The sequence below is a fragment of the Panthera pardus genome, unplaced genomic scaffold (assembly GCF_024362965.1).
Source record: "Panthera pardus isolate Hobbes unplaced genomic scaffold, ASM2436296v1 HiC_scaffold_13, whole genome shotgun sequence".
NCBI classification, from domain to species: Eukaryota; Metazoa; Chordata; class Mammalia; order Carnivora; family Felidae; genus Panthera; species Panthera pardus.
In genome coordinates, this window is record NW_026526688.1 from 185,129,151 (window position 1) to 185,151,715 (window position 22,565).

Here is a 22,565-nt window from a genome sequence, read left to right on the forward strand (position 1 = left end):
GTATTAACTTATGAAAAATAGAGTTTATAATATGATTGCAGTAAAAGAAGCAAGACAGCTTTTTACTATTAAAGTTTTAAAATGTAGGCTCTATTAAAGGTAAAGTTTTATGGGCATCGGGAACTTTAGCATTCCTTTTGCAAATAGTTACTGAGTTCCTTTTACATGGACTTCTAACACAGCACTGCTGGTAAACAGCTTCAAAGTTTCAGTGATCAAGAAAGTTGAGAATGCATGTATTTATGTGAGGGTAGATCATGTTACCTGTTTTTGTTTATTTATTTGTTTAATGTTTATTTTTGAGAGGGGGGGGAGTATGTGCAGGGGAGGGGCAGAGAGGGAAGGAGAGCGAGAATCCCAAGGAGGCTCTGCCAGCACAGAGCCCTACATGGTGCTCAGACCCATGAACCTTGAGATCATGACCTGGGCCTAAATCAGGAGTCAGACGCTCAACCAACTGAGCCACCCAGGCACCCCCATTTTACCTGTTTTGATCATGCTTGACATTTATTCACGTATTTGACTTTCGGCTCAAGCTACAGTAGTTTTATAGAAGCATTAAAGTTTGCTCATCAATAAATTACTTGTATGCATCTTTTGACTAAGACTTAGAATTGCTGTTTTATAGATTTGATGTTATTAAAATCCAGCAACTATTCTTTAATTTCACTTAGTTTTCATTAATTTTGTCCATACAAATAGCTGATTTTTCTGTAGCTTATCTTACAGTTTACTAATTAACATGGCTCAAAGCATACACTGCTCAATAAAAAAGAGAAATGGCCCTTGTGGAGATGGTTCTGTAGTTTTAAAGAGAGGCTTAATGATCCACTATCTGAAGATAACTTAGTGTGGTGCTGCTGGGACGTGTACAAATAAAGAAGTTAATGTCCTTACTGAAGTGGCGACCCCCGCAGAGTTCCCTGGGGACTAAAAATCCAGACTAGTTGAACCTAAGTGCATTATTGTGTCCAAGTAGAATTCAAGTAGAGCAACTCAACGAACTCTGAGTTCTACTTTCAAGTGGAATTACTGAAATAAGTCAAAGTGGATTTCTTTGGAAGGCGCGTTACTGAGGGGGAAGAGGATACATCTAGATGAAGGTCTAATCTTAACACTTCACATAAAAACATAAAATTGGCAGTGACGTCAAACTTGTTTCCACAGAGTTTATTCTACATTTAGGGGTTATTTACCTGGAATAATTGCTTGGCCAATGAGGTTTGAACACTTTTTAAGGTTCTTTGAGTGCGTATTGCCATGTTACAGTCTAGAAAGCTTATCCCATTTATATATATTCCCATTGTTCATATGTAGGTCCCTTGATAAATTCAGGATCATTTTGTGTTCTGGCCAGTTCCTAATTAGATCATATGCCACTTAACATCTAGAACATACTTAGGCTTGCATTAGTCCACTGCTAAGGTTTCAAGGGAGCTGGGTAACTTTTATCATCTCCTTTATTTGTTCTCAGGCGTTATGTATGTAGGTTTTCTTTCGGCTTAGCTAGTATTGCCTCTCCATCTCTAGTAGTAGAGTTATTATTAGAAGAAGCACCCTGAAAGTTGTACAGTTTGTTATGTGAGTTTTTTCCTCATTTTGTCCCCAAACCTACCTCCCATGGTTTCAGAACCCTGCCTTTTTTCTCCTAGACACCTTAATAATTATTAAATCAGTATGGTAGGCAAGTCCTGCTCAGATGTTTTTTAACCAATTTTTCTTTGGGGAAAAAACTTGAAAGTCCTATTTCTCTGGTCTTTTTTAACATTACTTTGACTTTTGGGTAGCAGTAGACTATCGATAATGACCTGGGGTTTGCCAGGATGACCTAATCCTGTGATTCTTAAGCACTTGGGGAAATCACAAATCCACACCTCCTTGTAAGTACGCTATGATTTGTAACATACACACCAAAAGGAGATGCATGCACATGAAATGAAATGATTTTATGGAGGAAAATTATTTTTAAGTAACTCTAAAGAATTGATGTCATCAAGAAATTTTTATCACACTAACTGTATTCTGTTGTAGAAGAAACCTGTGAAATGTAATTTTTTCATTTCCTCCATTGTTCTAAATATATATCCAGAACCATAGTAATTTCACCCCAGAATTCCAGAAGACTCTAAGAAATCACAAGCATGTATCTGGTTCTGTAACAAGTTTATAAGGAATTTTTACATTTTTTATGCAATTTTATTTGTTACAACTTTGTCTTATCTAGATTAATATGCAGGAGTAAAAAAAAAAAAAAAACGGTAATTGAGGTTTGGGAGTGTTAAAAACCTTTCCACTAGAACTCATCTTTGCGGGCTTGCTCCCCAGCTCTGCCACCTGACTCCTAAATTCATTGCCCCTTCCACCACAGGACGCTGACTTTGTAGAAGAATATTAAACTCAGGATAGTTATTCAAATTCACCTGTCAACCTTATATGCTTTGCTTATGTTTGCTTCAGTTCTAGCGATTGAGCCGTGTGCGGATCATCTAAATGTCTTGAAAAATATTTCAGTAACCTCAAACCTCCATGTTTCTTCTCTGTTTGCTAGTTAGCAGTCTTTGCAGCTGCCCAGTGAAAAGAAGGATTTTGGTTTTAGATACGTGAATGATTCTAAAATATTACCCTGTTAGTGGCTCCCTAGTAAGCTTTAAGACCTCCATGATGGCCTGGCGGTACGAGTCCTTTAATTTTTTAGTTGTGCTTATGGACATTTCTGCCCATGTGCTCGAGTTTGAGCTGAGTTCTTCCCGGCTCTCTTGCGGCAGATGCCACCCTAGCCTCGAGAAGTTTCCTAAGTGCCGTTTTCTCAGTAAGCTTCCTTTGTCTTCGCTGTGGAATTAAACCCTTTTTAAGTCCCACAGGGAATCTTTGGCGTCATTTACACTTTCTGTCCATGTCTAATCTTCCTTCACAAAATGTAAAAGCTGTAAGAGCAGGCTCTATATCTGATTCATCTTCTGTGTCAACTGCTTGCATATATAGGCATCTTCCCTTAATGGCAGTTTTCTGTTCCTGAAAATCAAATGTTCTGGGAAAAAATACTAATGAGAATCCCATTTACTTACTGTTTAAGAAGAAAAATTGCATGACATGTTAGTCTCAAAGCCCAACCAGTTTCCTAAAATATATCTAAAATCCATCGTATATTTACATAAAAAAAAAACTAGCTACCATATTAGTATGTAAATGATTTAAACATTATTCCCTGGCAATAAAAGGTTCAAATGATTCTTGACGGTTGGTATGCAGTGATGTTTTGTTTGAGACTGTACTCTTTTTAGAAAAATATCTACAGTTGATTCTTAAGATTTGCCAGATCTTGGAGTAGAACTTGAGATTTGACCCCCCACCCACCCCCTAGCCTTCACGTGCCATTTTGTTTAAAATGTTGAGTTTTGGTGATACAAAGTTTCCTTATAAATATTGTCAGAAAATATTGAAATATTGAAAGAAAATACTGAAATGTTGTAGAGTTTGGATAATAACCAAATAGTGTTCTGTAAGGGAGGCATTTCTGTAAGGTAAGCTTGTGTTATTTCGTTATTTTTCTTTCGATGCTATCCTTAGGTTTAAGAAATCAAAACATAATGTGATTGAATGATAACCTGAAGTAATAGCTTTTGTTGAGAAAGAAATTTGCTGTAATGGACTAAATGAAATTTTGAATTGAGATCTTAAATGTTAATTTGTCTTGATATTGCATTGGCTGTTAAGGATGAAACCTTATTTTTAGTTTATTTACTGGATTGAAATTCATTGTTCAGTAGAAGTTCGTGGCTATTTTTTTTAAGTTTATTTATTTATTTTGAGAGAGAGAGAGCCGAGAGTGAGCGAGCGCACGTGAGTGCAGGGGAGGGGCAGAGAGAGAATACCAAACAGGCTCTGCACTGTCAGCAAGGAGCCTGATGCAGGGCTGGAACTCAGGAACCAGGAGATCATGATCTGAGCTGAAATCAAGTGTCAGATGCTTAATTGGCTGAGCCACCCAGGCACCCTGTCATAGCTATTTTTACTGTCATTTGAATTTTACCTGATTTGTAATACAATTTATGTACTATTTATTTCTTAACAGGTAGTTGTGTCAACTAACATCGCAGAAACATCTTTGACAATAGATGGTGTGGTATTTGTGATCGATCCTGGATTTGCAAAACAGAAGGTACATATGTTGGTACTTTAGTTGTATACTTTATTAAATTAGTGTTAGCTTCACAGTACTTACTATCTACTCATGTAATGACTGGAATTTACTTTTTAGAATTTTCTGTTGTGTTTTGTTTTCAAACGTCAGTGGTGATGAGCTCTTTCTGTTCTAGCTGGCTCTCATTTCGTAAGCCCAGGCATGATGTTTAGTCCTAGGCTGCTTTTCTTTTTCCTGTAAGATTGCTTTGGCCTTTTTGTTTTTGTGTAGCAATAAGGGAACAGGATTGTCATCCCTGTAGATCAGTCACTTCCCCTTTGAAATTAGGGATTCTGTTATTGCCAGGCATAGTATCTGAAAAGGTGTTAATTTCTAGTTTACAGTACTGAATACCAAGCACTTTGGCCAAATGGAGTGACTACTCAGTAAATAGTGTGTTTGTTCTGTGATTCACAGATCTTTGATTATATTTGATTACATTTTGTAGGTATAATTGGGAGAATTTGTTACACGTAGTGTTTGTCTCTGATGGAAATTTTTCTCTTTAAATTGGCAGTATGTAACTGATTTCTTGTGGATTAGGTTCAAAATATATTTCTTGAACGTTCACTGTGAACATCAGGTGTTGAAATTGACAGGTTCTTTTCAGGCGAAAGCTTTCAGCGCTGTTTGTCCACTATATTAAAGCAAGATAAAACTGGTAGAACTGAAATTATTTTATTTATTAATTTTTTTTAACTTATTTTTGAGAGGCAGAGACAGAGCATGAGTGGGGGAGGGGCAGAGAGAGAGAGAGAGAGAGAGAGAGAGAGACACACATAGACATAGAATATGAAGCAGGCTCCAGCCTCTGAGCTGTTAGCACAGACCCTGACGTGGGGCTTGAACTCACGAACTGTGAGATCATGACCTGAGCTGAAGTCGGATGCTTAACCGACTGAGCTACCCAGGTGCCTGAACTGAAATTATTTTAAATTCGGAAGAAAAAGATGATGTAATCTCTGTGTATAAGAGCCTTTTCATCTTAGCTTGAGTCTTCAGAATGATAGAGTCAGAATATCTGAAAGAAAGTTAAGGCACAGGATGACTCATTCTCAGTTTCCATTTCAGTGTGATTTACAGCCTTCATTAATACTACTTTGTTTATTGTGGGTTTAGCTGTGGACTTTGTATACTTTATGTTAGATTACAGTTCTGTGTTTAACTGAAGAAAAAAATTCTGAACGTTATTTCCATTCCAATAGGTGTACAATCCTCGTATCAGAGTTGAGTCCCTTTTGGTGACAGCCATTAGTAAAGCTTCAGCTCAACAGAGGGCTGGTCGAGCTGGGCGTACCAGACCTGGGAAGTGCTTCAGACTTTATACCGAGAAAGCTTACAAAACAGAAATGCAGGTAAGAGGGTTTGCTGTATACTTACTATGTGTTTGGAAGGTTAAGTTGAACTTGCTACCAGAAGAAAATTGTTTTATTTACCTCATCCTGCCTTTTGGCACCCTTACCTCCTTACTTTTTCCCCGAGAGAGATTTATGGTGTAATCTACCAGTATAGCTCTCTGTTAACAGTTGCAAGTTGAAGTGAACAGCAGCAGAAACACTTTGAACCTTATAAAGCTAGTTTCACAGAATCTGATCCCTTTCGGGTATGTTCCACATGTATTTTTCTCCTGTGATCAGTGGTTTAGAAGTAATGCCAAAGTAAATAGCCAAAGAGGCAGAGAACAGATATGTTTTGTTTTCTGGAGCAAGAGGATTAAGGCATGTTTAACAGAATAAACATTTTTGTTTTTTGCTAGGATAACACCTATCCTGAGATTTTGCGTTCTAATTTAGGATCAGTAGTGTTACAGTTGAAGAAGCTTGGTATTGATGATTTGGTGCATTTTGACTTTATGGATCCACCAGGTATGAATCCTCAAAGCGTATTTTAGCAAATGTTGTAACCAGAATTCACTAGTTCTGCATTGTATTCTTTACCCACATGCACAGACGCACATAACACCCCCTTTTTTTCTTCTGTGTGCATCCAGAGAAGTCTTGTATATTAGGATTAAAACTAAGGAAGTGATAATTATATGAGAAAATTTTTCTTAATTGTTTTCTTTCCTTGGAATAACTAAATTATTCTCGGAATTATTGATTGCATAGGAAAATGAGAACTTTCCTTATTTTTTTTATTTGAGAGGAAGAGCGAGCGTGTGTGTGTGTGTGTGTGTGTGTGTGTGTGTGTGGCATGGGTCAGGGAGAGGGGCAGAGTGAGAGAGAGAGAGAAAGAGAAAGAGAAAGAATCCCAAGTAGGCTTTTCGCTCAGCACGGGATCTGATGCAGAGCTTGATCCCACAACCCTGTGATCACGGCCTGAGCCGAATCAAGAGTCGGATGCTGAGCTGATTGAGCCACCCAGGCACCTCTGTTTCTAATTTTATTTTTGTGAACAATTATTTAATTTACTTAGGAAGATGACAGTTTTATCTCCTGTGCAGGGAAATTTTGCAAGTTTATATGATTCATAGTTTGCTAGATCTCTGTAACTGAATTTGATGACAGGTTGAGTTTTGAGTTTGGTCCACTGTAGAATGAAAAATGAGATTGCTTGTAATAGTTTGTACTTTATCACATTTTTGCTTATTAAGGCAGTTTGTTTAATAGATTGCCTTTTCCCCCAGCTCCGGAAACTCTGATGAGAGCCCTAGAACTTTTGAATTACCTGGCTGCTTTAAATGATGATGGAGATCTGACCGAATTGGGATCCATGATGGCAGAGTTTCCTCTAGACCCACAGCTCGCTAAAATGGTTATTGCAAGTTGTGACTACAACTGTTCTAATGAGGTCCTATCTATTACTGCTATGTTGTCAGGTAATAGAGGGAAAGGAACTAAACAAAGCCCAGCTCTTCACAGTTTGGGTGGACTTCACATTTGGTTTTGTTTTTTAATATTTAGCATGATAGCGGATTTTATAGATGGTTTTGAGGAACTCATTTTGTTTCCTAAATACCTTGTAAATAGCTTTATAAAGACATAATATTTACAAAAGTAAAGTAATTCGTTGTGCACGAAATATAGTAAAAACATTGGCTCTCTTGAGTGCAGTAAAATTGCAGTAAGGGAAGAGTACGTCTGAACACAGTTGTAACTGACTTCTTTGATAGGTCCGTCAGTTTTGCGGTTTATTACTGAAAGCACGAGAAGAACCTGTTCTAGTACTTGGCACTGTTAAGTGAGCCTGAGACAAACCCAGACAACTGTCCTTAAATTGAGCTTTTCTAGTGGCAGTCAAACAAAACATGAATTTTAAACTTAGTATCAAATAAATAGAAGTAGTAATGTATAATTTTAGGCTTAGAATCTAATCTGATAATTCTTTTACAGTGGCAGAAAGCACTTGATCAAAGAAATATACCTAAAAGATAAACTTGCTAATTTTGGAAATTAGAGCATTAAGCTGAACAAATCATGCTGTTTTTAGTGGCAGTAAAACATAGTCCACGAATGAACTACAACTTGGAAATTAGATTTTCCAAAAAGAAGAAATACGGCTCGTTACTGTTCACTGATGCTCACAGCTAAAAATAGAAGACATCTTACGTTTTTACTGATGGTCAAAGTATTCTATACTACTGGTTCCAGTACTGGGGAGAATGACTTCCAGTTTCAGAGTGGTTTATTAGTCTTAATTACAAACTTAATGCCTCAAATGATTCAAAATCTTACATGGAATTAAAGGATAAATTTAAAAGATTTCTAAATATAGCAATTTTGGCTTAGTTTAGATGTATGGTATGTTTTAATGGTGTGACTTTTTTTATTTAAGAACTAGCTAAAATGTTTTTTTGCAGAGTTATGACTGATCAGACTCAGAGCAGATGGGCAGGGCAGTATCGAATCATTTTAATAAAATTGTAGTCTCACTTGCGGAGGTGGTGGTAGGTTGTTGTCTGCCTTTCTTACATGTTTTTGTTAGATGCTCCCAGTTGTACTTCCACAGGATTTTAGTTTGTAGAGAAAGTGTGGGGCAAGAGTTAACAGACTGTTTGTGTATTTATTTGTTATCTGCTCGGTTTTTATTCTTCCAGTTTCTCTATCAGGCATTCTATATAATTACCATCGAGTGAGTCTAGATTATTAGGCTTTTAAAACAACTGGTCATTGTGACACAGTTGAAATCTTCCAACTGTATCTTTTACTTGTAATAAGGAGCTCTGCAAAACGTAGGGGTTTATTAGCATATCAAGAAAATGGACATTTATGTGTAGCAGTCATTAAGCATGACGCTTTTGGGGGGACAATGTTAAAGGGTGAGGAAGAAGTCATGGAACAAAAAGTTTGCCCAGCTTATAATGCTTTGATTTTCATTTAAATAGTTTTTGAGGTTTTCAGGTCCTGATGTAAATAATGCAAATCAAGGGCCTTATAGGGTGCTACTTATTCCCACTGTTAATTCTGGGAGCTAGTTCTCATTAACTTTCACATCTTTGAGAGGTTTCTGTACTTTTACGTATTACCTTGCTTCAGTTACATTAAGCAAGACATTTAATTATTACCTATTGTGATCATGTGTCATTGTCTCTCTTGGCTTCTTTGGTATCTTTTTAAAGGGGAAACTGTATGGGAAAGTAAATTGATACTGTATTTGATCTTGTTGTTGGTTATTCCCATTATCTTCTATCTGGACTGATCATTTATACTTTTTTATATTGACAAGGTTTTAAGAGCTTTAAAAAAATGTGTTGACAAAAGTCCCAAGCTGTTAAGTATTTTTATTTTCATATTGCTTTTATGACTATGGAATTGCTAAAGTGAATTAAGGAAAGTTGTATTTTAAAAATGTAGTGCACGCTTTGTAACAACTTAAAAATTTATGTGAAATAACATCAAGGCTCTAAACAAATACTGTAGTTACATATTTTGATGACCCTTGAAATAATGACTGTTTCAGACTAATTGTCAACTTTTTAAATACTGGATTTTGCTTTTTATATTGAGGTTTTGATTCAAATAACAGTTTTTTTTTTTTTTTTTAAACTTGGGACGTCATTCTCTGATCTTTTTATTAAAATGCTGGAAAACTAGGCTGAATCTCCCCAGCCTTTTTGAATTTTCTTAATTCAAAGGCGGTTTAACCTTCCACCACTACTGCTATCCTCAAAACCCAAGATTTCATGATATTTTTTATGTTTACATATGCTTCTGCTCACCGGTGCTAATAGTGATACCCACCAGTTGGTAACAGCCACGGCACTAGGGAAAAAATTACAGTAGAAACGTGCCAATAGATCGGTTAGAAAGTTGTTTTTAGCCCTGCAGGGGGCAAATAGAGCTTCGTAACTTCCCTAGGCACTCAGTGGATTCGACGGATGGCCTTTTGAAAAATTACATTTAGCTTAAAGGCTATTGACACCATAATTCTGGTTATTGGTAGAGCTATCGGCACTGGTTTTTGAACTAAGTTGAGCTTTCTATCTCTAGTATCTTGATGGCCTTCAGAATAGCTGTTTTGATGCCTACTTTTAGATCTAGTTAAAATAATCAGGTACTCTGTAGCTTTGAAACCCTCTTGTCTTACAGATGTGGTTAGGTGTTGATGTACCAAATCAAGGTAGTAAACAGTCCAAGATGCAGTTGGAGGCCATCCTGCCCTGCCCTATGCTCTGTGAACTGACCTAGCTAGGCCTTGTTCCTCTATCTGTGAATGCGTGACTCATCGATATGGGCGTTTGTGTTGGGCCCATACCAACCTTGTTTAGTCCCACAGTGTTTTGTTCGCCCCACGGAGGCCAAGAAAGCCGCAGATGAAGCCAAGATGAGATTTGCCCACATAGATGGAGATCATCTGACACTGCTGAACGTCTACCACGCTTTTAAACAAAGTAAGTGTAAATTAGATTGAAGGCACTCTTTTGTCTAAATGTCACTTGCAGCGCATAAGATGTTTCTTCATCTCACTTTCATTTATTATCCGTGACAACTTTACATTAGAAACCCAGAGGTACTTTAGGAAAAACTCCTGACTAGCATTTAAAATAGAAATTGTCTGTCTTTTTCAAAGTTGTTTGCACTTGTAATCAGGGGGAAAGCACCGATTATAGAAAGCTGGAAAATACAGGACAGTAAACACAAAATATCAGTATAAAATTTACTACTAACACAGACATTTTATATACTTTCTTTTACTGTTTATTTTCATACCGTTTGTATTTTTGTAATTTTGTATTATTTATAGACTCTTTACTGCTTAATAATTTTACTAATAAATAGCTCTTAAATAAATATAAAACTGCCAAAACAGAAGACTGGGCTGCAGATGTGAACGATCATTCTCAGGTACAAGTGGTCTATAAGCGGAAGGAAAAGTCAACTTTACTTGCAGAGTTCAAGAAGAGCCATTATTATTGAGAGGTACCATTTTCTCACCTATAAAATTGGTTACAGAAAGGAGGTTATAGAAAAATAGCTCTCAGGTGTGTAGGAGTAGGTTTAGTGGAACAGTCCTACACTGAGGTGGGAATAGAAGTTGATGTTGTCTTTATGAAAAGCAGATTTTATGTTATCAAGAACCTTAACAAGTTCATACCGTTTGACCCAGAAATAATCTATGCAATTATCTTGCAGTATCCTGTGGACACAGATATAGTTAATGACTTCACCTCAGAATTATTTATGATAGTAAAAAAAAAAGGGGGGACTACCTAAATTGCCCACGAGTAGAAAGATAGTTCAGTGATTTATGCTATAGCCACATGGTAAAGTGTTGTTCTAACTTTAAATCATGTTTTCAGAGAGTATTTAGTGACGTGAAAAACATTTTCCAGTTGTTTGAAAACAAGGAAATGCGGTAATCAAGTTACTGCCTGATACTGTTGTTGGAATCGGCCATTTATAAAAATTAGAAAGTGAAAGAAAAAAATGCAGAAAAAATTGAAACAGGTTGTGAAAATGTTTGATATGTATGTATCAGTTTACCTGTTGGGTGACACGCAGTCAAAGAATGGTAGCTTTACATCATCACCCTTTACCAAAACTGGGGTTCACAATCACTGTTGAGTCTGTGTTTTCTGCTGTTAAGAAAATGGTTCCCTAATTTATAGCCTTGATAAATTTTTCACCTCTGGTTTTCTTTGCAACTCATTGTTATCTCATAAAAATCTCTGTATACGCCTAAAATAGTGTGTTGATTTTGGCACATCTCCTTTGGGGTGGGGGTGAATTTATTTATGTCAGAGTCTAAAAGTGCTGGAGAGCCCGTGAGTGGAGCAAAGAGCAGAGCTGCCAGAGTCCTGCACGTCTGTGCAGGTAGGAGTTGACTAGAATTGATAAATAATCTGTTTAAAAAAGGAAAAAAAAAAAAGATGAAGGCCAGAAGGCCAGTATACAGTTTACTTCAGAACATTTATCCCTCTCATGTGCAAAGTATTGATAATGCATCATGTTTAAAGATTTTATTCCGGGGGTAGGTCAGTCCAAGAAATACTCTGTATTCCTTTGTGTGTCGAAGTCTACCGTGGTGGTTGATGCTGGGCGACCACCAGACACGTAACCTGTGGACGCACTATGAGAAGAAGTGGGGGGGGGGGGGGGGGGGAGGGCCTTGGAAAGGAAGGCTCCTGTCCCGTCAGAAGGAGCAGATTCATATCCATCTTGCCTCTCAAAATCCTTTGGTATCATTAAGATACTGTTTCAAGTGAGATTTAAAAGATGTCTAAAGGAGCAGCACGGGTTTTTACCGTATGGTCTCACAAGACATTTGAATGTTCTTTTAAATTAGGAGATTGTGTTATTTTGTTCTTTAAGTTTTGATAATTGGCACAGCAGTCAGCGTATTTGGATTTCATAATTTGCTCTGAAAATAAAGTTTAGGGCGCCTGGGTGGCTCAGTCGGTTAAGCATCCGACTTCAGCTCAGGTCATGATCTCATGGTTCGTGAGTTCGAGTCCCACATCGGGCTCTGTGCTGACAGCTCAGAGCCTGGAACCTCCTTTGGATTCTGTCACTCTCTCCCTCTGTCTCTGACCCTTCCCTACTCTCTCTCTCCCTCTCTCTCTCTCTCTCTAAAAAATAAATAAACATTAAAAAAAATTAAAGTTTGGATTGATAATAGAACTATGCATTTGGATTTTAAATATGAATGTAATAATTCAGAAGTTTAATACTTCAAATGATAAAATTACTAAATAATGCTTATCTTTACATGTTGGCAGTTGGGGGCTTTCTATGAAAATATTGTACAGTAGGTATCTATGAAAGTTTTATCCTACCTTTTTTTTTTTTTTTTTTTAATTTTCCATTTCGAGAGAGAGAGTGAGTGAGCACTTGTGGGGGAGGGGCAGAGAGAGAGAATCCCAAGCGGGCTCTGGAGGGTCAACACAGAGCCCAGCATGTGGGTGGAACTCAAGAACCATGACATCATGACCTGAGTAGAAATCAAGAGTGGAACCCTTTACTGACTGAGCCACTCAGGCTACCCGCCCCCCTGCCCTCCCCCTCAGTATGATTAGTGGAGGGAGTATCGTGAGTGAGTGGTAGCATCCACTTAATTAGATACTTGATGCTTGTCTACTACATGCTTCTCACTGCCATAAGCTGTTGGGTGGTTTTAGACCTTTTGTTGTATATGCTGGTCTTAATAAATAAGGTCAAAGGCAACAGAATGACTGAACACTTGGTAAGTGTCTCCAAAGGATTCAGCCTTTAATTACTGACCTATTTTCAAATAAGGAGAGCCATTAAAAAAAATAGTGTCAGACTTTGAGATCTCCTTATAATACTTGGACATTTCATATCCATTTGTTGAATTTGGAGTATTTTCACTAGTTTTTAAATGATGCTATGTTTTAATTAAAACAAGTATGTTTGAACAATAGCAACTGTGTTTCAGGTATTAGTCAAGAGGAACCCTTTCATTACAGACGATGGTTGATTATACAGTGCAGCTAAAATTCATCTTAATACTGTTGGAATAGAAACAAGGGGATTTAAGTTAATTTGCAACACCTTGATTTCTGTATGTGTATATATGATTTCACTCTGAGATGATTGGATTTTAGATCTTAAAAGTAGCTTACTGGATTGGTAAGAAATTTGTAACTAGCATTATTTTAAGAATATGTTCCCATTTGTAGGTTTTATTTATCAAACTATTTCTTACGTATTTAGAAAATACAGATAGTATTTGTTTATTGACAACTTGAATTGCCATTTTGTTACCCTTTAGGGTATGAATTCTGAAATTTAGAACTCCAGAAAGCTATACTCGTGGGCAGAGTCTGCACATCAACTTGCCTTTACAAAAGGCCCCCTTTTTTATTGTCTCAGTTTGGACATTACCATTGCTTTTCAGCTCAGTACATTACAGCAGCATAAGCAAGAATACCTCTAAAGCATACTTTCTTTGTCTTCTCTCTGGAAGATATTTGGTGCTTTGTTTAAATGTCAGTAAGTTCAGATGGATACTGCTTCTCATTCTAGATGGGTGAATTAATGGTCTTGAACACATCAGTTCTTCAATTGAAAGATCGTTTACTACCCCACCTACCCACCCACCCTTTCTGAATTGTGGCTGCATTTTGTAATGGGCAAACATTTATTAATATATTGGTTGTTTTTTGAAAAGCAATTAAGAAAATATTGTATGTTATAATTGGTAGAATCCTAGAACTAAGGAGAAAGGAAAGTGCCAAAGATTAATGTACATTACAGAAACGGTAGGAAGGATCAACAGTTTTGATTTTTTAAGGAAACCCGCCCCCATTTCACAGTAACCCTCTTAGGTTTATTTATCAAAAGGCCTCTGAAGTAAATAATGAAGTTTTCCATTGTGACTCTCTGGGACATAAAAATGTCACTGTATAATATTTTCTATTATGCTGCAGTTTGAGCTCTTTGATTAGATGAGAAGACAGTGGATTGGTTGGAAGCTTGTCAAGGAGTCATCAGTGGAGAGATATCCCTTTGATAATAAATAAATACATGGATTGAAATTATTTGAAGTGTTCAGCTTTGTTTATTAATACTAATTAATAAGCCTTGTTTATTAAACATGAGTGGGGATTCCAGACGTCCTTATAAACTATATCACTTGTGTTTTAATTTTTTTTACTTCTATAATACAGCTCTTTATTTGATTGTAAGTTTTTATTTTAATTCCAGTTAGTTGACGTTGTTACATTAGTTCAGGTGCATAATGTAGTGAATAATTCCAACACACCCGTACATCATCCTGTGCTCATCGCTGTTCATAGGGATACACACACCCCTGTGTTTATAGCAACGTTACTTGACAGTAGCCAAGATACGGAAGCAGCCCAAGTGTCTGTCAGTTGATAAATGGATGAAGAAGAGGTCGTATATATACACAGTGGAATATTACTCAACCTGAAAAATGAGTGAAATCTTGTCTGCAACAACATGGACAGAGCTAGAGAGTGTAATGCTAAGTGAAAGAAGTTGGAGAAAGACAAAACCGTTAATGCTTTCTTTCACTCATGCAATTGAAGAAACAAAACAAATAAGCAAAGGAGAAAAAATAAGGGAGGGGCAGATCAAGCAACAGGCTCAATTAATTGAACAAATTGATGATTACCAGAGGGGAGGTGAGGGGGAATGAGTTAACAAGTAGGTGGTGGGGATTAAGGAGTGCGTTTATCACTCGAACTTTAGATCTTGTTTGGCCAACACCAAGAGGCACATGGGTTGCAGTGAAACTTCGAAACACTTCAGGTTTCACGGTAGTCACTTGAGTTCACTTTTATAACTTCTAAATTGTTTTTGGTAATCTTAATCTAAGGCTGTCTTCTCTTTGAAAATGAGAAAGACCTGGATGGCATTTTATCAAATTCCCTCAACTCAGTCTGTTAGACTGCATTAGAAACAACCAGGTGGATGTTCGTGGGTAAAATAACTTAATTCATTAAAAATAGCGTATTCAAAATCCGTTTATTCAAAGTCACAAAATCCACTAGCCAGAAACCTTAGTGCTGTTTCTGATTTTGCACTTCACTACAGATTTTTCGGAAAGTTGATAAAATTTTGATTTGTTTTTAACGCTGATGTGGGTAATTTTCCTTTTTGGATTACTTCGTTTACACTTAATAATGATTTGCCTTTTTAATTAGATAATATACCTATTTGGATGATTCATGTCCGCTTTCTTTCCCCCTCCCTCCAACTTTGTAGATCATGAATCGGTTCAGTGGTGTTATGACAACTTCATTAACTACAGGTCCCTGATGTCAGCAGATAATGTACGCCAGCAGCTGTCGAGAATTATGGACAGATTTAATTTGCCTCGTCGAAGTACTGACTTTACAAGCAGGGACTATTATATCAATATACGAAAAGCTTTGGTTACTGGGTATTTTATGCAGGTATGTGGATAATGCACGCATACATAGTTAAATGTTTACATAATATTGTTTGCTTTAACAGCCCTTTGAATCTCCTTTAAACACAAGGTAAAGAATGCCTCTGATTATTGATTTTAAATGTTACGTCCAGATTCTCGAATCAGCTGGTAATGCTAAGAAATTTTAGGTGTCTAATGAGTAACAGATTAATTTGCTAAACAGCAAAGTCAGTAATCCGGTTACATAGAAATCAATTTGGAGTTAACTTTTTAATTACCCATCTTTTTTTTTTTTTTTTTTTTTTTTTTTTTTTTAAATACCAAATGAGGTGCTAGCCATTTTCAGGTGGGATTAACGATTTCTTCAATGTAAATTTCAATTCTTGGCTTTTGATAAACATATTGAAAAGTTTCTGTGACTAGATCTTAACTGGGGATGTATAAACAATGCTGAAGTGAGGCATTTGTCTGTGTGGATCCAGAAGTACAGTTCACTTTCCTCTCTGTAGAAACTAAAGACTCTAAAAGTCAAATACTCAGACAGCTGTATTTGATTCACAATGCTGTGGAGTGATTATTGGTATTTACAACTGAGAGACTTGGGTGCTGGGAAGAGACAAAAATGTTATTTTAAGTGGTAAGATGAAAAGTAATTTAAAACGTTTCATTTAGTGTGAAGTGTAATATATATAGTGGGGACTCGACTGACTGAAGTACAGCTTGTCAGGTAAACATAGCGGACATTTATTTTAAGGGATTTAAAACAAATTATGTTTTAAAAAAACTCTGTGGTTGTAAAATTGAAAACAAATCAATCCATTACTTGGGATTGGATTGATTTTAATTAATTATGTCTCCTGTCTCCTGGTTGTTTTCTCATTCTCTATTTTGGCTATGTCTATTAAGCAAGATGTGGCCTGCCTTAAGGCCAGATGAGCTGAATAAATAGAACGGACCCAAATGCACAAAATCAAAATAAGAATTGATTGGTGCATAGTCTGTAGTTGAAATCATAGTGACAGTAAGAACTTTTATTGTGACATCTTCCAAGATTGCGTGCTTATTAGAGTTAGGAAAATAATAGAGCTAGGTATGAAAATTCATTCTTCAGACTCTTTATTCTTCATATTTAATAGGTACTAGCATACAGTGGCTTCTTTTTGACATATTCTTAGATTTGCTTCTAATTCAGAAAAGATTGGCAAAGCCATATTCAAGCATAATGGGTTTCTAATTCTCTCAGGATTAAACTTTGTTAGAAACAGGGCATGCAGTATAGTACCTGGCACCTAGCAGGTGCTTAGTAAATATTTAGTGAAGGAAATGGAGTTCATTTTCTGTTATTTATTCAAAGTTATTCACGTCAATTATTCACACACATTCTTCATATTACTGTAGGTCTAGAATTTTAAAGGGTGTATCGTCTTCTGTTTCCGTGTTTGTTAATTAGTTATTACATAAGTGCCACCAATCGATATGTTTGATTATAGAGGGAAGTACAGGAAGGAATTACGTGCACCTTCCCCCCTCCATTCTTTTTCTTTTCTTTTCTTTTCTCTTCTTTTCTTTTCTCTTCTCTTCTCTTCTCTTCTCTTCTCTTCTCTTCTCTTCTCTTCTCCTCTCCCCTCCCCTCCCCTCCCCTCCCCTCCCCTCCCCTCCCCTCCCCTCCTCTCTTTGTAGACTACCTTCTCTCTTCTCTTCTCCCCTCCCCTCCCCTCCTCTCTTTGTAGACTACCTTTTGCTTTTCACTCCTTTTTGCTTTCTTTGTCTCTTAATTGTGAATCTTCTAGTAATTGTTCATCTAATACACAGTTGTTACCTGGCACTAAAGAACCTTTTCTAGTCATTCTAAGGCAGGAAGGACCAGGTAGTGTATATACGAGGCTCTGTGGGCCCATGAGGTCACTGTTCACCTGCTCAGCTCTATCTGCCCTTGCAGTGCAAAAGCAGCCATGGGCAAATGAGTGTCCTTGGGTTCCAACCAGGCTGTACTTATGGACCCTGAAATTCAAATTACATAATTTTTACTTGTAATACAAGTACATAACTTACATAATGCAAATTACATAATTTTTACTTTTTAATTTTACATATCTCCTTACCCCACCCCCAATTATTTAAAGATGTATGAGCCATTTTTGGCCAATAGGCCTTACAGATGCAGGCGGTGAGTTGGATTTGGCCTGCGGTAGTTTGCTGTTCCCTGCTTTTATCAGGCAGTGATAAAATAAGTGTAACCATCGAATTAAAAGCAAAAGATGAGGCCTGCTTGTTCCTAATCCTGTAGGTAGCTTTTTACATGTTTGTTTTGTAACTGGCACATCAGAAGCATTGTATTAACTTATGGGGTTTTGGTTTCAGGTGGCACATTTAGAACGAACAGGGCATTACTTAACTGTGAAGGATAACCAGGTGGTTCAGTTGCATCCCTCTACTGTTCTTGACCACAAGCCTGAATGGGTGCTTTACAATGAGTTTGTTCTTACAACAAAGAATTACATCCGGACGTGTACGGATATCAAGCCAGAATGGTAAGCGACACCCTTTGTCCTGACAGAGTTTGTTAGTATTTTGCTCAGAATGCAGTCTGACTTCGTTGGCAGCAGTCTTGCCCTTCCTTTGATTCCGAGGAACTTGATGGTCTCATCAGCTCAGGATGTGTGCTCCATGTTTAGGTATGGGGCTTTCACCGAATGGTATGGTTGATCTCTCTCTTGTGATTTTGCTTTCCTAAGATGACAGAGGGATTGTTGGTATGGGTGTGGGCGGGATTTGCAGCCAAATACAAAATTACAGCTGACTAGCATCAAGGGTCTTTGGAGTCCTTCTCTTGCTGTTGTGATCGACTCAAGTCTCCTGGTACTGTCCTAGATATCAGTCAGTCTTTGTATTTTCTCTGTTCCATTATCATTAGCTCTGAATTATTGATGATTTATATGTTGATACTTTGGAAAGAGTTAAGCAAGCCTAAAAACCACACATCTCGTTGTATCTTAGCATATTTGATTTGCAGTTTGTTATTGGAACTGATTGCCATCATTTTTTAAAGTTTTTTTTTTTTTTTTTTTTAATGTTTATATATTTTTGAGAGACAGAGACAGACAGAGTGCAAGCAGGGGAGGAGCAGAGAGAGGGGGAGACACAGAATCCAAAGCAGGCTCCAGGCTCTGAGCTGTGAGCACGGAGCCCGATGCGGGGCTCGAACTCACGGACCGCGAGATCATGACCTGAGCCGAAGTTGGACACTTAACCGACTGAGCCACCCAGGCGCCCCTGATTGTCATCATTTTAAGCAAAATTACCACCCTTCCCCTTTTGTGTGTTTGGCTTTTTATTTTGGTTAGTTGGTTGGTCGGTTTGCCAGAATCCGTTCTATAACTTAAGATGGGAGCCGTCAGCTGGGAATGGTGGGACTGAAAACACTTCTTTTAGTTGATGACACTTGCTGTGAGCCTGCTTTCTTTCCTACACAGATTTATCATGACTTCTGACACTTGTGTAGGACATTACCATTTTATCTTAAAGGCTTTGTTGAGAAAAAATTGTATGGCCAAACATTAAAAAAGATTCAGTCAAGGGAACTCTTTGGGGTATAGAGCTATATTTATAGTTATTAAACTTTGAGAAGATCCAATCATTTGAATACCAAGATATTTCTCCTACAGAGCCTGTGTTACTCTAACCTTGGAGAGGTTGGTTAAAACGGTGTTCTAAAGTGAAGAGATTAGTGGTCTAATTTTCATATATTTGTATTAATGTAAAGAAAGGTTTTTAAAAGATTTTATCTCCAGGTTTGTTTGTTTTTTTTTTTTTAAGTCTATGGAAAGTCCAACATGCTAACTAAAATAAGGCATTTCTAAAAGTGGTGTTAGGCATTTGTAATTTTAATGTTGATTTGGGTTTGTAGATTTGCCTTTGTTCATCATTATATTAATGAGTAATTCCTATCCTACTAGCAACTCCAGTACTTTCATTAAATGTTAATTTGGTAATTTTTCCCCCCCTTCCGGACAGGTTGGTGAAAATTGCCCCTCAATATTATGACATGAGCAATTTCCCACAGTGTGAAGCAAAGAGACAGTTGGACCGCATCATTGCCAAACTTCAATCCAAGGAATATTCACAGTACTGAATTCAGTGCTTAGAACTGAAGTTATTCAGAGGACAGCTTTAAAAGATGAATGAACTCAAAAGTTCAAGTTGTGCTCTTCACGTTGGTTCAATAATGGCCTTTATTTGAAAGCTTTTTAATTTTTCTTTACAGTAAATATTCCATTCTGATTTCATAAATTAAACATTTATGCCTCCCTTTTGTGTTGACACTGTAGCTCATACTGGAAAAGTCGATCAATGTTTTGCAGTTTATTGAAAGTAGTTCTATATATAACAATGTTATAAGCATTTCTTTAGAAATGGTTGAAAATGCTTCTAAAATGTGATTATCGACCATGGTATGCATGATCGTTGTAATTGTTGACATTCCTTTTAGAAGTTGTGAAATGTTACAACTTGTGCTTATGTAGACACAATCTTCTGTCTCAGTACAGAGGCACTGACTTCAATAAAGTCTATTTATACTAATTTCAGCCAAAGCACTTTGATATCTTTGTTCTAGTCTCTTTATGGCTTCTTCTCAAGCATGGGGCTATTTTTTTAAATTGTAAGTATACCATGATGACATACTTAGCATCGGTCCACAATCTTTCCTACTTCCGTAGAGAAAGTAGTCATTAAAGCAGTATTTTCAAGAACATAGTGTGGCACTTTGTTAGGTTAATCAGGGTGTGGTCTAATGGGATAAAAGTATATGGTTTTCATTCACAAGGCAGAGTAATGAATAGCTTTCTCTGGTCTTAAAGTTTATTTCATAAGGCTGATTTTGCACCACATTTTTAGTAGATCTTTTCTATACAAGAGAAACACCCTAGCTTCTGAAACCAACATGTATTTGTATTAAGTAGATAGTAGGGAGTGATGTTATGTTACAGATCTTAGTCCATTTTACTAGAGTCTTGGTGTTGGATAGTTTATGCAGTCTACAAAGTAATTAGTGTGTTAAAATGTGAATTTGACTTTCCATTTCCTGTGACAGGCAGTAGACAAGTTAAAAACACCTTTTTAACAGCAAATGAGGTGTTTGGTGTGACCCATCAAAGGGCCTGTAATAAATCACTTCCTTTCACTTAAAGATTAAATACTGTACTCATTAATGTCTGGACTCCCGTCTTCTCTTCCTCCCTCTCTTTTACAAATATTTAAATGTTAAAGGGAATTTATAGGTGTGTGTAGTTGGAATTTAAATGTACCTTGAAGCATACATCTTAACGCAGTTTAAGGGAGTTAATTGGGCAGATTAGAATTTTTCAGGCTGTATACTTTTTAGTGTATAGGTAGCTGTTCTTAAACGATGCCGGTGGCTTAGAAGAGTTCAGATGCTTCTGGAAATGCCTCATGTTCTTTTCATGGAATAATTTACATGCTGAGATGATATTTTAGGTTACCCTAACAATTTATTCTGCTTTAAGTATTGGCAACATTATCTGCTAGAATTTTTTTATTTTTATTTATTTATTTTTTTTTAGATTATGTTAAGAAAATCTGGGCACTTAGATTTGTTTCCCCTAAACCGGCACCTTTTGCCAAAGTATTATGTTGCATTTTTTTTTCAGTTGCATCTTCTTATAATGTGACCATCTATCTAGTTTTAAATAGATGTCAGTGTCGCGTATGTATTGTTTAATCTTGTGCTTTTTAAAATCCTAAATGAGACCATTAAGTTTTCTTCACGAGAAACTCAAGTTGCCATGCTGATGTAAAGAACACAGGTTGGCATTTGGCAGAGTTTCTAGGAACAGCCAGTGCTCTTTACATCTTGGTAAGTGATGAGTGTGCACTGGGAGTGGCTATGTGGAAACGGTAGCGTGAGCTGAGCTCTTTTTTATTCTGCCCTCATGCCCACCCCACTGTTCAGTTTTGCAAGCCCGGCCACATCTGACCAAAGCTGTGAGTCTTAAGCACTGATGTTATTCACAAAGGTGTGGCTCTTAAAATTGGTGTCCTTTAACCCATTTATTGTAGGCTTGCCAATTGGATACAAAAATGGTTACAATTTCCCTTGTTTACCTAGGTGGTTACAACTATCAAATGAATCCCCTCAGTGGTGTGGAACAAGAAAATTAAATGTAAAACGTTGTCCCTAATACTCCGAAAATCTTTCTTGATGATCTTGTTTTCTTGAAGAATTCTTGCCTCAAAATAATGGAGCTGCTTTTTGTTGTGAATGTAGCATTAGAAAGGAAGGCCATCAGCAAGTAGAGATTTGGCAACAAGTTGAGGAAATGAACTCAATGTGGGGGAATAGGACGAAATACACCCCTCCAGTCACACTACTTAGCCGGAACCCCACAAAACAGAAAGCATATGACTTAGTCGTAGGATTTGAGGCTTGTAAGGTAACACAAACACCTTCAGATTCTCTTGTGCATAATTTTGATGGCTATCTCCTGTGTTCAGATACTTTAAAGAAAACCATTACTTTCGAAGACATCTTAATAGTTTGCTAGAAATGCTGAGTTAAAATTTCTTTCTCTGTGACTAATTGTTTCTATTTCTTGCTTTTAGAGCAAAGTTAGTTAAATAAGGATGTTTGTTTTACTGCATGATGCTATTTAGATACTTAACTTTGTCTTCTTTCTTTACTCTGATTTAGGCCGAAGAGCCTGTTTTCCCCTCTTCGGTATGGTTGCTAGATAATCCTGAATATTCCTGATTCTGCTAGGTATTCTTTGGATCGTAGTCAGTACTGTGGTCTCAACTGGGCAGTAGCCAGTACTGTGGTCTCAACTGGAACTTGTATTTCTCAGGGGACCAGACATGACATCATTTCTGTTAATGCAGCTTATGATCACATTAACCGTTCAAACATCCGCCGCATACTTTTGGTTCATATTAATCTTACCGTAAATTTCAGGTCTCTAATTTTTATGTGATAGTTTGGCATGTGGCTCAGGGCCAAGAAAAGACCCTCACAGACCGTGGGCATTGATAATCTTCAGAGACCTCACCATCTAGTGAATTTAAAAAT

General features: G+C 37.0%; 1 protein-coding gene across 1 annotated transcript in view; it reads left to right on the forward strand.

The window, feature by feature from the left end:
- DHX15 (DEAH-box helicase 15) overlaps window positions 1–20,067 on the forward strand; it is a 61,628-nt gene extending 41,561 nt beyond the window's left edge. The window contains exons 7-14 of the mRNA XM_019453593.2: window positions 4,073–4,159; window positions 5,386–5,535; window positions 5,937–6,045; window positions 6,807–6,998; window positions 9,888–10,010; window positions 15,313–15,503; window positions 17,843–18,012; window positions 19,496–20,067. Of these exons, the coding sequence (XP_019309138.1) occupies window positions 4,073–4,159; window positions 5,386–5,535; window positions 5,937–6,045; window positions 6,807–6,998; window positions 9,888–10,010; window positions 15,313–15,503; window positions 17,843–18,012; window positions 19,496–19,613 (1,140 nt within the window). The 3' untranslated portion in view covers window positions 19,614–20,067. The remainder of the gene's footprint in view (window positions 1–4,072; window positions 4,160–5,385; window positions 5,536–5,936; window positions 6,046–6,806; window positions 6,999–9,887; window positions 10,011–15,312; window positions 15,504–17,842; window positions 18,013–19,495) is intronic.
- Window positions 20,068–22,565: the final 2,498 nt, after the last annotated feature.